The 14,422-nt window shown below is 43.0% G+C and overlaps 3 protein-coding genes across 3 annotated transcripts; 2 read left to right on the plus strand and 1 right to left on the minus strand.

Annotated features, from left to right (window-relative positions):
- Nucleotides 1-1,110: 1,110 nt before the first annotated feature.
- EAF01_005770 (uncharacterized protein) lies at nt 1,111-2,066 on the plus strand (the record flags this gene model as incomplete). The annotated part of the gene is made up of 2 exons (XM_038914024.1): nt 1,111-1,186; nt 1,336-2,066. The coding sequence occupies 2 exons, from the start codon at nt 1,111-1,113 to the stop codon at nt 2,064-2,066; spliced, it is 807 nt and encodes a 268-aa protein (XP_038770473.1).
- A 1,167-nt stretch (nt 2,067-3,233) lies between these two features.
- Nucleotides 3,234-7,531, minus strand: EAF01_005771 (uncharacterized protein). The gene is made up of 6 exons (XM_038914025.1): nt 7,254-7,531; nt 7,077-7,202; nt 6,957-7,025; nt 6,753-6,907; nt 6,304-6,699; nt 3,234-6,253 (listed from the first exon to the last, which is right to left on the minus strand). Exons 1-6 carry the CDS (start codon nt 7,317-7,319, stop codon nt 3,424-3,426), a joined length of 3,642 nt encoding a protein of 1,213 aa, XP_038770474.1. The 5' UTR covers nt 7,320-7,531; the 3' UTR covers nt 3,234-3,423.
- Nucleotides 7,532-9,889: 2,358 nt separating this feature from the next.
- On the plus strand, nt 9,890-14,356 carry EAF01_005772 (uncharacterized protein; the record flags this gene model as incomplete). Its single annotated transcript, XM_038914026.1, has 6 exons — nt 9,890-10,147; nt 10,271-10,291; nt 10,434-10,897; nt 11,895-12,096; nt 12,148-13,003; nt 13,053-14,356. 6 exons carry the CDS (start codon nt 9,890-9,892, stop codon nt 14,354-14,356), a joined length of 3,105 nt encoding a protein of 1,034 aa, XP_038770475.1.
- Nucleotides 14,357-14,422: the final 66 nt, after the last annotated feature.

The raw sequence follows: 14,422 nt of genomic DNA on the forward strand, positions 1-14,422 counted from the left end.
ATTGGGCTGCCGCGATTTCCTTGTGAAATGTTTAGAGGTAGGAAGTGGGTAGATAGGTAGGAAGTAGGTAGATAGGTAGATAGGTAGGTGATGAATGATATTGGTATGGGGAATGGAAGTTGGGACAAAGAAATGAATGAATAGATGAATACAACTAGAGGATCAACTACCTACATATACAGTACAGATACTTATTACTAATTATCTTTGTCTCATTGTAAAATCAAGAGATACATTGCACTATATTGAAAAGTGCCTACATACCTGGGTACCTAACCTACACCGTAAATATCTCGGTATACAAATTGATAGTATAAAAAACCATCAACGACAACGACAACAACTCCATACAGTAGTACGTACCACTAGCAGTACCTTTAAGCTTTGATTAACTTCACAAGTCACACTCATACTGCTACCCGATCATGTCCAACCATCCACCACTTGATCCATATGCACAACATCTTCCTCCAGCTCTAAGAAGTTTTCACACTTCCTACTAACCAACACGAGTAAACTCATATTCACATTCACAATTTCCATTCACTCGACCCCTCCATTTCACAGGCCAAACATCATACTCAGCTGCTCTTGATTTCATTTTACGAAGTCACACGAACATTTGTTGGTTTTTGGCGAGAATCAATTTGTGTTTATCAATACGACGTAGACGAGTATATCTAAAGCGTGCTTGATCAGTTTATTTTCTTTCATCTTTCATCTTCCATCTTCCATCTTTCATCTTCCATCTTTCATCTTCTACAACTACAACTACAACTACATCTCCATCTTCATCTTCATCTCCATCTACAATCACAGCTTTCTCTACATCATTCCCCAAGCCCAACCAACCCTCACTAGACATCTCGCATTCATTAGGTACCGAACCAACCCCAACTCGGAAACCACACACCCCGACCCCTTGAATAAAAGAAAGTGGGTGGCAAGGCAAGTTCCATCACCAATACCCATCACCGGTAGGGACAAGAAACCACCACAAATAAATCAAGTTAAAATCCCAATCGAATCCATTATTTTCCCACCGCAACCACACACTCACACACACACACAACTCTTTTATCGATACTTTTACAGAAAGCACTTATAATCATGGCTGCTACGATGTCTTCCTCTGAAGCACAGGTTCTTCATAGTCCTCCAAGTCCTACGGCAAAACGTCCCAAAGGTATGTTCTTTATTTATTTTCGACAATGAATTAATTGCTGTGTGCGGATTGTACCCCGCTCTTCCGCGTTCTTTTTCGATTCGATTCGAGAAAAGAATCACATACGAGAATAAGAAAATCAGAAAAACCAACTAACATCCCACTAAAAGGCATTCTCAAAAACTCTTTCCACCGCTCCCCCCCCTTCCAAGCCCCCATAACCACCTCCGCCCCTCCCATCACCTCTCCCAAACACGTCGCCGTCCCCAGCACCCCCACCACCTCGGCCATCTCCGACCACGACGTCACCCTGCAAAACACACTCCAAAACGCGGGACATCGCCGCTCCTCTTCCGCCAGCCGACCAATCCGTCGTGCATCCTCGGGATCCACATACAACAACACTGACGACTCAAATAACATGCGTTTGCAATGGGACGAAGCGAATTTATATCTCACCGAGCAGGAAAAAAGCTCGACGATGAAGATCAACGAGCCGAAAACACCGTATGCGAAACATTATGATCCGGCTGAAGATGCAGATGAGATGCGCACGATTGATGCGGGGGAGATTGTGGTAGATGAGCTGGATAAGGTGAAGGGGGGACCGAAGCGGAATCACCAGCGGGATGAGGAAATCCCGGGATTGAGTCTGGGAGAACCCGAAGAGGCGGTTCCGGAGAGGGAAGTGGAGATGGGGGAGGGAGAGGAGAAGAAGGTGCATGTGGCGGGGAATGGGCGGGATGCGGATGCGGAAATGGCGGGCATGACGGAGGAGGAGAGGGAAAAACATGAGAAGTTTGAGGCGTTGAGGAGGAAACATTATGACATGGCGAATGTGGCGGGGCTTTTGGGACATCCGGAGGAGGTGGATGGGGAGGAGGATGAGGAGATGAGATGAGATGAGATGAGATGATGTAAATGTGGATGTATAAGAATGCGCTGATGGACACAAGACACGAACATGAATTTATGAGAATAGCAGAATGAACGGATGGAAGGATGGTATGAAGCACGCACGATACGAATTTTACGGTTATGGACATGGACATAGTTACGATTAATGGCATTTTTGGAGAGGAGGAGAGGAGAGAAGGAAAGGGAGACTAACACTTACCTTTACCTTTCACCTCTACTTTTACCTTTTTCGCGAGGGGCAGGCGTCATTTTGTAGGTACTTATTTACTTAGGTAGTAGTTTATACATAAGCAATTTTATATATGCGATATTGGGGTTTGTGTGATTGTTTGTGATTAGGGAGTTGGTGTGAGTAGGTGTGAGGTTCTGGTGTGGTATGAGGTAGGTGAGTAGATGAGTAGATGGTTTGTATCATGATGATGATGATAATGATGATAGTTGTGAATGGTTCAATAATAACAGTGGTGGTGACTGTGGAAACAAAAATACAAGGCAAAGCAAAGAAACAAATAAATACACACAGATATCAAAAGACTGTCTAACTTATCAGTATTTACGAGTCATTCATTGTTTGTATGCAATATCATAGATTGATTCGAAGTCATTCAAGGTGATCCATGGTATATCGATAACATAATTGAGGGAATTAAGGGAATTAAGGGAATTAGGGGGATGGAAGGTAATCAAGATAATTCAAGGTAATTCATCTCAAGTGATCTATCTATGTATTTAGTTAATACTTAACATTTGACGAGGGGTAAACGGGGTTTGATAGGCTTTGACGAGGAAGCGAATAGATATTTAGATTGAGTAGTAGTAGTGGATGTATTAGGTAGGTAGGTAGGTTGGTAGGTAGGTAGGTAAAGGAGATTTCACCAATCAGTATGGGGCATGGAGATAATATACATATATGTATCTCTTTCCCCCTCCTCCAACCCAATCCCCTCCAATTCCCCATCCTATAGTGTAGAAGCGAGGATTTCCTCCTCCTTGCTTGGAGGACGGGGGAAGGGGTGTAAACACCGCACAGAGAGGAAATTGGGTTATTGCAAAAGTAGGAAGATATCGAATGGGTAGATCAAGAAGATATACACATTTTAATTCATGTACCCAAATATGTTACTTACATCAATCAATATCAATATCAATATTTTTGATCAAATTCTATGGTATTTTACAAATCAACCACCTAATTATGCGCCATGGCTATGCAGTTACAAAGACCTTCGCTTAAATCCCCTACGCCCATGCCCCTCGTGATACCAAATTTTATTCTTTCCCCCTCACTTTCCTTTCCATTTCATCAACTTCATCATTAACCTCATCTAATCAACTCCTGCTCATCCTCTCACATGACCGGAATGAGGAAACTCATCCTCTAGCTTCAATCTCACCAAGACGTTCATACTCAGCATCTCCTGTACCAACAACTTCGCCGCATATGGCATCGTCATCGTACTCACTCCCTTGGAGCTCTTACACGTCTGACACCAACCCGAGTATCCCATCAATCCACAAGTTTCGCAAATATCCACCTGATGAGCATCACTACTCAACATAAGTCTCTCAAGTAACAATTGACTTGCACCATAAGCAATAAGACAATCTCTCTCCATCTCACCCAAACGAAGACCACCATCTCTCGATCTACCTTCCGTAGGTTGACGAGTAAGAATAGCACGAGGACCGCGAGATCGAGAATGCATTTTATCTTGAACCATGTGCTTAAGTTTTTGATAGTAGATTGGACCGAAGAAGACGTAGGCTGGTAGAGATTCTCCCGTAATACCACTTGTGACGAAATCTTTACCCGAGTAACTAAATCCATTGTCGATTAAAATTTGTCCCATGACGTCAACATTGCTGCCTCCAAAACAAGTACCATATTCAAGAGTGCCATTAATGACACCAGCTTTTCCAGAGAGCAATTCCAGCATTTTACCAACTGTCATACGAGATGGGAAACCGTGAGGGTTCATAATAATATCGGGGGTAACTCCTGAGTCTGCAAATGGCATATCTTCTTGATTGACAATGATACCAACAACACCTTTTTGACCATGGCGAGATGAGAATTTGTCTCCTAACTCAGGTCGTCTAGTTTGACGAGTTTGAACCTTAACGACTCCGCTTTCATTCTCTGTTTGGGAGAGCATGACCTTGTCAATGTAGGCATGATCGTGTAGTTTGTAACCCATTGGTGCAGGTTTCATGTCGTTCAGGTTGAAATCATTGCCCATCCCGGTTGAGTTTGGATTTGAAGGGGTTTCCTTATTTAGATAGACTTCGCCAGCATTGATTCTCTCACCAACTAACGCGATCCCATCAGTTCCCAATATCCTGTGTTTGGCAATAGGTTTACCATTTTCGCCAATAACTCTATCAGCAATACGATCTTGAGATCGATTGGGATACTTTTTCAATTGTGTTGAATATTTACGGAACACCTGACAACGTCCAAATCCACGATCACAGGAGGCTTTATTAAGAACAAGTGCATCCTCAATATCGTAACCTGAGAAGGACATGACAGCGACTGTGGCATTTTGACCAGCAGGAAGTTTGTCGTATTTGATTAACTCTATCGTACGAGTCTTGACCATAGGTTGTTGTGGATAGACCATAAGATAAAGTAAAGTATCAATACGAGAAAATTGATTGTATGCAATGGCACCAATAGCTTGCTTACCCATAGCACATTGATATGTGTTTCTGGGAGATTGGTTGTGATGTGGGTAGGGAATAAGTCCTGCAACCGCTCCTAGCACAGTGAAAGGTTCGATTTCAAGATGCGTAGTCGCTTCATTGATGTAGTTTTCTCTGATGGCAATATTAGAATCGTTCTCCTCATTACAATCAACGTATTCGAGAAGTCCTTTGTATAAGAAATCGTCGAAATCCATTGTTCCCTTCCTGAGCTCTTCCAGATGACGTTTCGTAACCTTAGGCTTTTGGTTCTCCACAATAATCAGAGGTCTACAAATTCGACCTTCATCTGTAGCAATATGAACAGATGTGCTGTGATGGTTGATAAAAATGCTGATATACTCCGAAATACGGCCCATACGTCGAAACTTTCGGAAGGAGTTAAGGAATTTCTTAGGTTGCCGAGTGAGTGCGAGAGGCGTTCCATTAACGAAAATAACGTAAGCTCCCTTCTCATAGATTTCTTTACCACTCATAGAAACGATGTCTTCTGCACCAAGAACGAAAGTTAGTTTTTTGACAGGCTCTTCATCATCATAAGTAGTGATGTGAGTCATGAGTGCCAAATTTTTAACCAGTCCACAGGCTTCTCCTTCAGGAGTATCAGATGTACAAAGCATGCCAAACTGAGAAGGTTGTAAAGCTCTGGGTCCACTGACTTTCCTAGTTTTCTCAAACTGACTGCTGATTCTTGTCATCATTCCAAGGGCACTAATGTAACTAAGTCTACTAAGGACGTGCGTAACACCAGCCCGTTCCATCTTGAATCGTTTCAAACTCCAGTTTCCTGTCGAAATAGCACGGTTCATACCAATGGTGATGTAGTTGCCGTGAGACTGCATGTGATTGTATGCATCAAATTCCATGCCCCGATTAGGTTTCTTCAGAACTTTGTCAATGTTCATTTTCAGATCAGTGTTGAACTTCTTGAATAAATCTTCGAAGAGTAGAGAAAGAAGTTGTCCAGCAAGTTCCAAGCGCTTATTACCAACATAATCTCGATCATCGACGAGCGTTGGGTTAACCATGGCCATGAGGACTCGGCGAACCATAAAACAAATATAGAGTGCTTTTGGGCGGAAGTCTAGACCAACAACCGGAACATGTGTGATTATAATATTTGCGAGTGCTTCGAGAGCATCATTAACATGACTGCGACTCCGAGGTCCCCCTCCCGGTGCTCGGGCTCGGCTACCCATTTTGACACGAGATCCTATATATTCAAGAGCTTGATGTTGAGTATGGACACCAAGTTTGGTGGCTTCTTCAAAATTTACTGAGAACTCGTCTTGGTATCTCTCATCAGACCCAGCGACTAGAAGTAATAATTCATGATCTGATTGGATTCCCATGGCTTTCAATACAATCACAATCGGTAAAGCTTCCGTCAAGATATTATGCTGAAGAGAGATTCGCTCCTTTTTAAGCATTACATAACTTTTTGACTTGCGCTCATGTGTAGAACTGTTCAGAAGTTAGTTATATTAAAGGACTGTAGGAACATATCCTCTGACCTAGTAACGGACGCAGAAACAATTCCTTTCTTGGGGTCTGCTTCGATAATAACTCTGTTCTTGCTGAGTTGTTCCTGAACAAGAATGACTTTCTCTGTACCATTAACAACGAAATATCCTCCAGGATCCAAAGCACACTCGTTCATATGAGCCATCTGGCGATCATTCTTTCCAGCCAGCCGACATTTTGAACTCTTCAACATAATAGGCATTCTGCCAATTGCGATATTCTTCCTAGCAACTATAGTCCTTCCTCGCATATATTTAATGTCGACTCTAATTGGCGCTGCATATGTCATGTCACGGAGACGGCATTCATTAGGTGTAATTTCATTTTGCGGTTTGCGATCGTCATAGTCCATTCGTTCCGGCTCGCCAACACGAATATCGGTATATCTGCCAGATGTTAGTGGATTACACACACATTTCCGGAAAACGTTGCAACTAACTCCAACCAAAATTTAGGGTCGACCTCGCTGGTGACTCTTTTGTTTGCCTTGACAATGTCTTTGATTTCATGCTCGACAAAATAGTTGAAGGAATCGATATGTTGTTTAACAAGACCTTTGACTTTTAAAAAGGCCGGGACAAGATTCCATTTATCCTGAGGCGCATTAGAAAATATTCCAGCGATTCCTCAACTCTTTTCCTACCTTTGCAGTACTGATTGGATCCGTCAAGCTTTTGCCATCGTAGAATGGTTCGAGTAAAGCAGCAAAGCCCTATAATGATCGTCAATGAAAAATTCAAAGTCGAATGGGAAGAATCTGTACATCATCATCTCTCTTAGGCGCAGGCTCCACGACAGCAGGAGCTTGCCTGGTTTTCGTCGCCCTCTTGCGCTTAGGATTTTCGGGTTCTACTGAGGGGCCATCGACCGCTGGCGCAGATTCTTGAGCCTAGACTTAAAGTAAGCTGTCTGCCATAATAATATGATTGGATTGGCTTACCTTCTTCGCAGAGCTTTCCTCAGCTGGAGCTTCTAATGGCCCAGTAGTCTTCTTCTTGGGGGGCATCTTGAATTGATGCTGGACATGTGTATAAGCAAGATTTAGTCGGCGGACCTAAAAGATTCAAAAATTAATTTATTGGGTTGGTCACCACGAGAATTGGTCAAAGTTTATTTTAGGCCGAATACCCCGCGAGAATCAGCCAATTACACGATAAGGCTGAGATTTGAGTCATGCAAGGCTACCATATCAGTCTAAGGCTACACGCGGGAGAAAAGATGGCTAAATTTGATCGCCCCAATAATAAATTCATCATAAATTAACGGTAAGGAAATTTATGAGAGTTAATAGTATTAAATACATCCTTTGATAGCTTCCAATTATAGTACTATTTAAGATTCCAATTTCTCGAACTGAATTAGAATAATTAGGTTGATGAAAAGCTTCGCCAGTGGTCCACTGCGACTTGTCCTTTCTCCTACGAACAGTCAGGCTACAAGATAGTTACCTAGGTAGATTGATCAGCTGATTTCACACCACATGATCTGTATTTAGATTCCTTAATAATAATAAATATCACTTCCATTGTTTTAATTAAGTTGAGACGATCGAGTGGTTGTATAGAGTTCATTGTATTAGATATCTGATCTGAATTTGCCCTTCTTCGTACTATTGCATACTGTTATTACTGCATCTGCAAGGCACGACTACAATAGTTCTACGACACTATCCTTTCTGGCATGCAACGTTCTACATATGCTTGAGACGCTGCTCGGCATCAACAAATGTTCCTGTTCCTCTCCCAAGAGTCTAAATTTGGAACATATGCCTCACCGCTAGATCTGATTTTTGGCTACTTTTTTGCTCTTTACAATCACCATTTGCACGCCGCTGAGCAGAACCTTACTCTCAGTCACTTATAATTTGGTGTTGTGACGAGTTGAACAAGAAGATTTTTTGACTCACCACGCAATTACAAAAGGAATGTTAATGATTTAGATGAGTTCCTGATACTTGCTTTAGAGGAACCTGGCTGGTGTTTTAAGGCTCCGAGGAGACTAACGTCATTACAAGCTGCAGTTGACGTTCGGTTTGATTCGAGGATTTCGACTTGCATGCAGAAGATCGTGACCAAAATTGATTAGAGACGCATTAGGTAGCTTTAGTACTCCACATATGAAGACTTTTGCCAATAATGGAGTGGATGGTGGAATAAGAAAAGGAGTTAAAGAGGATAATAGTGATTGTTCCTGCGAGGAATTGTGGATTTAGAGTTCTACGGATCCTGAAGATGCATACCTAAGTGCTCAAGATTCAAGTACATGATGGATTAACAGTCGATCTAGATGAGATCATTAAACAGCGACAGAAATATAGTACAAACTTGAATATGTGCATTGGGTTTGTGATTCGAACTCGAAAAGAGGCTGGAGAGGCTCATAGATCAAGCTTTTTGATAGGTTGAATGTGGAATTAGACCTCCCGACTACGAAGACTGGGGGGAGGGCTGTAAATGTTTCATCAACGCCCCCGCCTCAAAGTAGTATCGAACGTATTTGAGATTAGGGATCATGGCGCCCCGTGATTAATATTTCCTCATTTTGCTCATTGCACGAGAATGCGATATATCGCATTCACGTTCACGTCTCATTAATCTTCTTCAAAAGCTCACCGTTACCGTTGGGAAATGAAGTAAAGGAGGTTGGGCAAAAAGGTGCTTGAGTGCCTGCCAACATACAGAAGTTGCTGCACGTTACTGAAAGTTTAAAACCCCTGGTTGATTGGTCAAAATAGCAAGCTATTACCCCTCGAATGAATCGAATCAGGGTCCATCTTAGTATTAATGCGGGAGATGGTGAGAAGGAAACGAAAAAAGGGGAAAAACTCAAATGGAATGTGTATCTCGTACATGTATATAGATATAAACACTTTTCTGAAGCTAAATCATATATGCGTAATCACTAACACAAGCAGATCAAGCTGGATAAAACCCAATTTTGCCTACTCGATTGTTTCTTATCGAGGGTATAAAGTGGATGTAGGTACACTCCATCGTCGAGACTGCGAGACTGTGTACTGATCAATACTCGGTTGGATGCTGGCATGAATTGAAGGGAGCTTGACACTTTGCCAATAGATTTCTACCTGTTGCCGGTGGATTTCAATTTGCCGTAAATTCTATTTCCTGTACATCTGATTTGACTCGAGAAACGCATCAATATAAGTGTTTGAAATCTATCATATCTTGTTAAAACCCAAAGATACCACCATGCTTCCGATATAACCCATGAAAATCCTAGATAATCTTGTAAGCAATCAATCCTTTGGGCACGTCCACACATCTTAGCGTGGTAGCGTCTATCCTCGTTTAGCGCCATCGACCTCCCCAACTTCGGTATACACTCATTTTGACACAACATTTCTGTTCCCGCGCCTGGCTGTCCAGGACGAGGAGGATATTTTGGACTATTTTCATATTTTTGCAGGTGAGTTAAATTGTGAAGTGTTTGAGTGGTTTATCCACCAGTATCTTTGCGCATTGCACCCCCACGTCAAACCCTCACTCCAGCCAGCCAGCCTTGAATTGCGCATTTCCAAATCTGACCTGACCGATCACAGTCATATAGATTATCATTATGGCATATTCGAATAGCAATAGTGAACGAATGGACGAGTTGCGATTTCGTAGCCAACAGGCATCGAGGAATGATGCGTCTATGCTCGGTCTTGTTTCTCCTCCTCGAAATGGAAACCGAATGCCACAATCGTTGCAATCTCAAGAGAGTCGTGGAGGACTGACGAGAAGATTCACTACCGATTCAGGGAGAGTTCCAACAATTGCTTCTATCACCACCCAGCGTACTGCGCAAGAATCTCAGGAATACGGTCCCTCAGTAAGCCAATTGAATTTACCTATTACAACAATCGCTATTGTCCTGCAATGGCCTCTTCCGATTTTTCATGCTATCATAAAATTTCTTCTGATACTGTAGCATTTACTGACAATCCTATAATAGACGTACCATAAAGTGCAACTGGTAAGCGATTTTTCTTCTTCAACCACGCCATTCTGGTTCCAACCTCCTAATTCTTCGACAAAAAGCAAAACTGCATAGTGACTGCAGTGCAAAGCGCTTCTTCATATCTACTCATCCCGATAAAAGCTGACACTCCTATCAGTTAGAGAAAAAGAAACTCGAATACGAGAGGCTCCGTGAACAAAAGAGGCGGTTCGAGGCGGAGATGCAATTGTTGGACCTACAACAACGAAGAGACGAACAAGAGTTACAGCAAATGCAAGAAGATCTTGGTCGATCTAATAACAATAATAACAACGCCGGCCATCAGTCAGAACCAACTACACCACCAGAATACAGAGAATCTTCGTCTGGTTTTCCTTCCGCATTTTCTCGTCCCAATAGATATTCGACCTCTAGCATTACCTCTCCTCCAGGTCTTTATAATCGTCCAGGAAGATCTGGCTCTCAACTCACATCACCGCAAGCTGGAATCATGCAGTCTAGACTTATAATTGATGATAAGCTACCTTCGAAGTCTGTGCCAGGCTCACGCCGCAATTCAGATGAAGATGAAAAGGAGGAAGCAGTAAGACAAGATCCAACCAGCCATCGTTCCACCAATGCGTACGTATATAAAATTCTCTTGAACTTTAATATGCACAATTTCTTCCTGCACACTGCCATCAAACATTTCTTGTCAAAAGTTTGCATTTATCATGAGGCCTTTCCCACAAAACAGTATACAAAGAGCCCCGTATATCTCTAGATGCATTCAATGAAGAAGTACCTGTTGAATGAATCTGCGGCCGGCTTTTTCATCTGGGCATGCGATTGGGTAGCCCCTGCTTCAACATAACTTTTTTTTAGGCCTGCGGCTGGTTGCTGCTCAAAGTAGGGGCACTTGCACATCAGTCTTGGATTCATCCCATCTCCAGAGCCACTGAAGCTGGATAACGGCATATTGCAAGAAATTCCTTGAGCAAGTTTTCTGTTGGGAAAGCTATTGAAAGACCAATTATCACCTTTTCCCGCTCTCTTTTCTTTCCATGGCATATCATATTGCCAATATACAACATAAAGGTGAATCTGCTGCATCGGAAGAGGGGTCATGAGTACATCCAAATTATTTCGCTTCCAACCGCTTTGACCTCAATATTTCAATATCTTCATACTTCTGATACTCTCAATTCCCTCGATATACCTTCTAACCAACCCACCACTTTCGATCGGTCGATATATTCACTTGATTATATTGAATAGGAATGGTTCGATTGACTTTTTGCCTATTTTCCTATTGTCTTTTACCTCAACAAGATCCTCGGCCACTAGTGCCGTTTTTTTCCCGACCTTTTCTTACTCCTCAAATATCCTTCAACTTTTGATCTTGAACCTTTCCAACTTACAACCCTTCTATTTCTGATCGTTAATAACTACCTCTTTACTTGCTGGGCAAGACTTCAACCTACAACAAACTCAAAATCAGTATTATCCTTCTCAATATCTTCAACATTTTCTAACTCTCTCTTTCTCCAATTTGATTTCACGCAAATCTTGATTTCTGACCTTTCGTCTTCGATCTACGAACCTCGAATCAAGTTTACTCTTGCTAATACACCTCAAGTCTCAATAGATATTCTATGCCAGTTACTAAATCTCGCAACGGTATGCACGATATGTTGTCCCTTGACCAAACCAATACCACTCGCTTTCTCTTCGGCGAAGATGAGAATGCTGCACCCGGAAGCGTTGATAAATATTTGAATATGAACGCTACCGATGACAAATTCCCTATTCTTGTTCGTCGCGACGAGTTCCCTGGTTTGGTATGCAATCTTGAAAAAAATTCACTCGCTTGTGCTGACCGCTCTATGCAGCTTTCCGCTTCTTCTGCAGCACTTGATTTAGCCTTATCTCAATCACCTGCACCAGAGTCCAACGCTAGTGGTTGGAGTTCGTTCGCCCGCCATCGACCAAATCAACAAAGCCTTCCAATGAATAACCTTCAGTCTCCTCAACAAGTCACAACCTCTGTCGGTCAATCTAGCACCGCTGAGTCTCCCATCAGTGTTCGCCCATCCTATCGTCATTCCTTGGATTTGAAGTACTTTGAAGGCCCACAGGATGGTACTGCTCAAGTGACATCTCCACCAAAGCACCTTCAAGCTACCCCACCAAAGCTTCAATCATCCTACTCTGCCAACGACGTCCCAACAGTTCGCACATCTACGAACGGCACGCAGAACAACAACAATACTCCTAATTCGCACGCTCAACAACACTTGCACAATCATAATGCTAGCTTGGGTCGCATTCCACCAAATGCTATGAACAGACTTAGTCGTGAAATGACTTCTGGAGACAATGGCACTCTGCGTGATGCTCAGAATGGCTATCAATCGATCCAATCTGCCCTGCAAGCCAGTGCTGCACCTTTCGGCCCAGCTTTGACACAAGGCATGTCACAAGGCATGTCTCAAGCTCAGATGTCACCATCTGTGACTTCTCCAACCGGCCAACAAAATTACCCTACACCAGTTCAGGGCTATTATAATAATTATGGTATGCATATGATGAGCTTGGGAATGCAGAACATGCAACTTGGTCAACAAATGTACCCTCCTCCAAATTCTTACAACAACTATGGCAATTCGATGTATCAACAACACAATGGTGGACAGAGAGATAGTCAAGCACGAGTTATTCAACAACGTCGTCAAAATGACGGAGAAGGTAAGCTTTCGAGTACCCTACAATCGATGCAAGCTAATATATTCTGCAGCAATGAACCGTTTTGCAAACGTAGCCTTAGAGCAGCTTGGTGGCGAGATCTACGCACTCTGCAAGGATCAACATGGCTGCCGTTACTTGCAAAAGAAATTGGAAGACCGCAACCCCGAGCAGGTTCACATGATTTGGCTCGAGACAAACCAACATGTCATTGAGCTTATGACCGATCCTTTTGGAAATTATCTTTGTCAAAAGTTGCTCGAATATTGCAACGATGAAGAACGCACTGTCCTGATCGAAAATGCCTCCCACGACTTGGTCCGCATTGCTCTGAACCAACATGGAACACGAGCCTTGCAAAAGATGATCGAGTTTATCTCTACAGCAGGTCAGGTTCAGACAATTATTGGCGCTTTGCGATACCGTGTCGTCGAGCTTATCCAGGATTTGAATGGCAATCATGTCATTCAAAAGTGTCTGAACAAACTCTCTCCCACAGATGCCCAATTCATTTTTGATGCCGTTGGACAGCACTGCGTTAACGTGGGAACTCACAGACATGGCTGTTGTGTCCTTCAGAGATGCATTGATCATGCTTCTGGCGATCAAAAAGCTTGGCTGATCAGGCAGATTTCGAACAATGCCTACGTATTGGTTCAGGATCCTTTTGGTAATTACGTAGTTCAATACATTCTCGATCTCAACGAGCCTATCTTCACCGAGCCTTTGGTTGCTATGTTTGCAGGCCGAGTTGCTCAGTTGTCGAAGCAGAAGTTTAGTTCAAATGTCATTGAGAAATGCCTTCGATGCGCTCAAGAACCTTCCAAGGATATGTTGATTGAGGAAATGCTCCAACCCAATCAGCTTGACGGTCTTTTGCGAGACTCCTTCGCCAACTATGTTATTCAGACCGCTTTGGACTACGCCAATTTAAACATGAAGACACGTCTCATTGAGGCTATTCGACCCCATCTGCCAGCTATACGCACCACACCTTATGGTCGCCGCATTCAAGCTAAGATTCAGGGCAATGAAAACCGCGGAAATACTTCGACTGGTCCCACCACTCCTAACGATAACGAGACTGGTCAACTTGCTACTCGTCACCAACGTGGCATGTCCAATGTATCAGCCGGTCCCTTTGTTAGCTCCCCTGGAGGATTCCCAAATGGCATTGGTCCTGCACCCATAACCAATGGTTTACCACTTCCCGCAATCCAATCTCCAACTCAGCAAGGAGCTGGCTTTCCACCAAACAGTCGCCTTACTTCGCCTGCCGCTGCTCATCCATACAATTATGGTAGAGCTGGCGCTCAGCCTGGCACTCAGCCTGGAGCAGGTAGTGACTGGTTTTAATCCCGAAATTTCCATATCAAATTTGGTGAAATTTCGGCATGACGATACGATTTCAACGCTTGTAAC

This window comes from Botrytis porri (genome assembly GCF_014898465.1).
Source record: "Botrytis porri strain MUCL 3234 chromosome Unknown BPOR_007, whole genome shotgun sequence".
NCBI classification, from domain to species: Eukaryota; Fungi; Ascomycota; class Leotiomycetes; order Helotiales; family Sclerotiniaceae; genus Botrytis; species Botrytis porri.

What these genes read in the sequence shown, in the direction of transcription:
- EAF01_005771 (XM_038914025.1), bottom strand. Translation starts at nt 7,319, where the DNA reads ATGCCCCCCAAGAAGAAGACTACTGGGCCATTAGAAGCTCCAGCTGAG. An exon ending in ATCCAATCAGTACTGCAAAG is followed by an intron (nt 6,908 to 6,956) that starts GTAGGAAAAGAG and finishes AATGCGCCTCAG; the next exon opens with GATAAATGGAATCTTGTCCC. An exon ending in GTTTCTGCGTCCGTTACTAG is followed by an intron (nt 6,254 to 6,303) that starts GTCAGAGGATAT and finishes ACTTCTGAACAG; the next exon opens with TTCTACACATGAGCGCAAGT.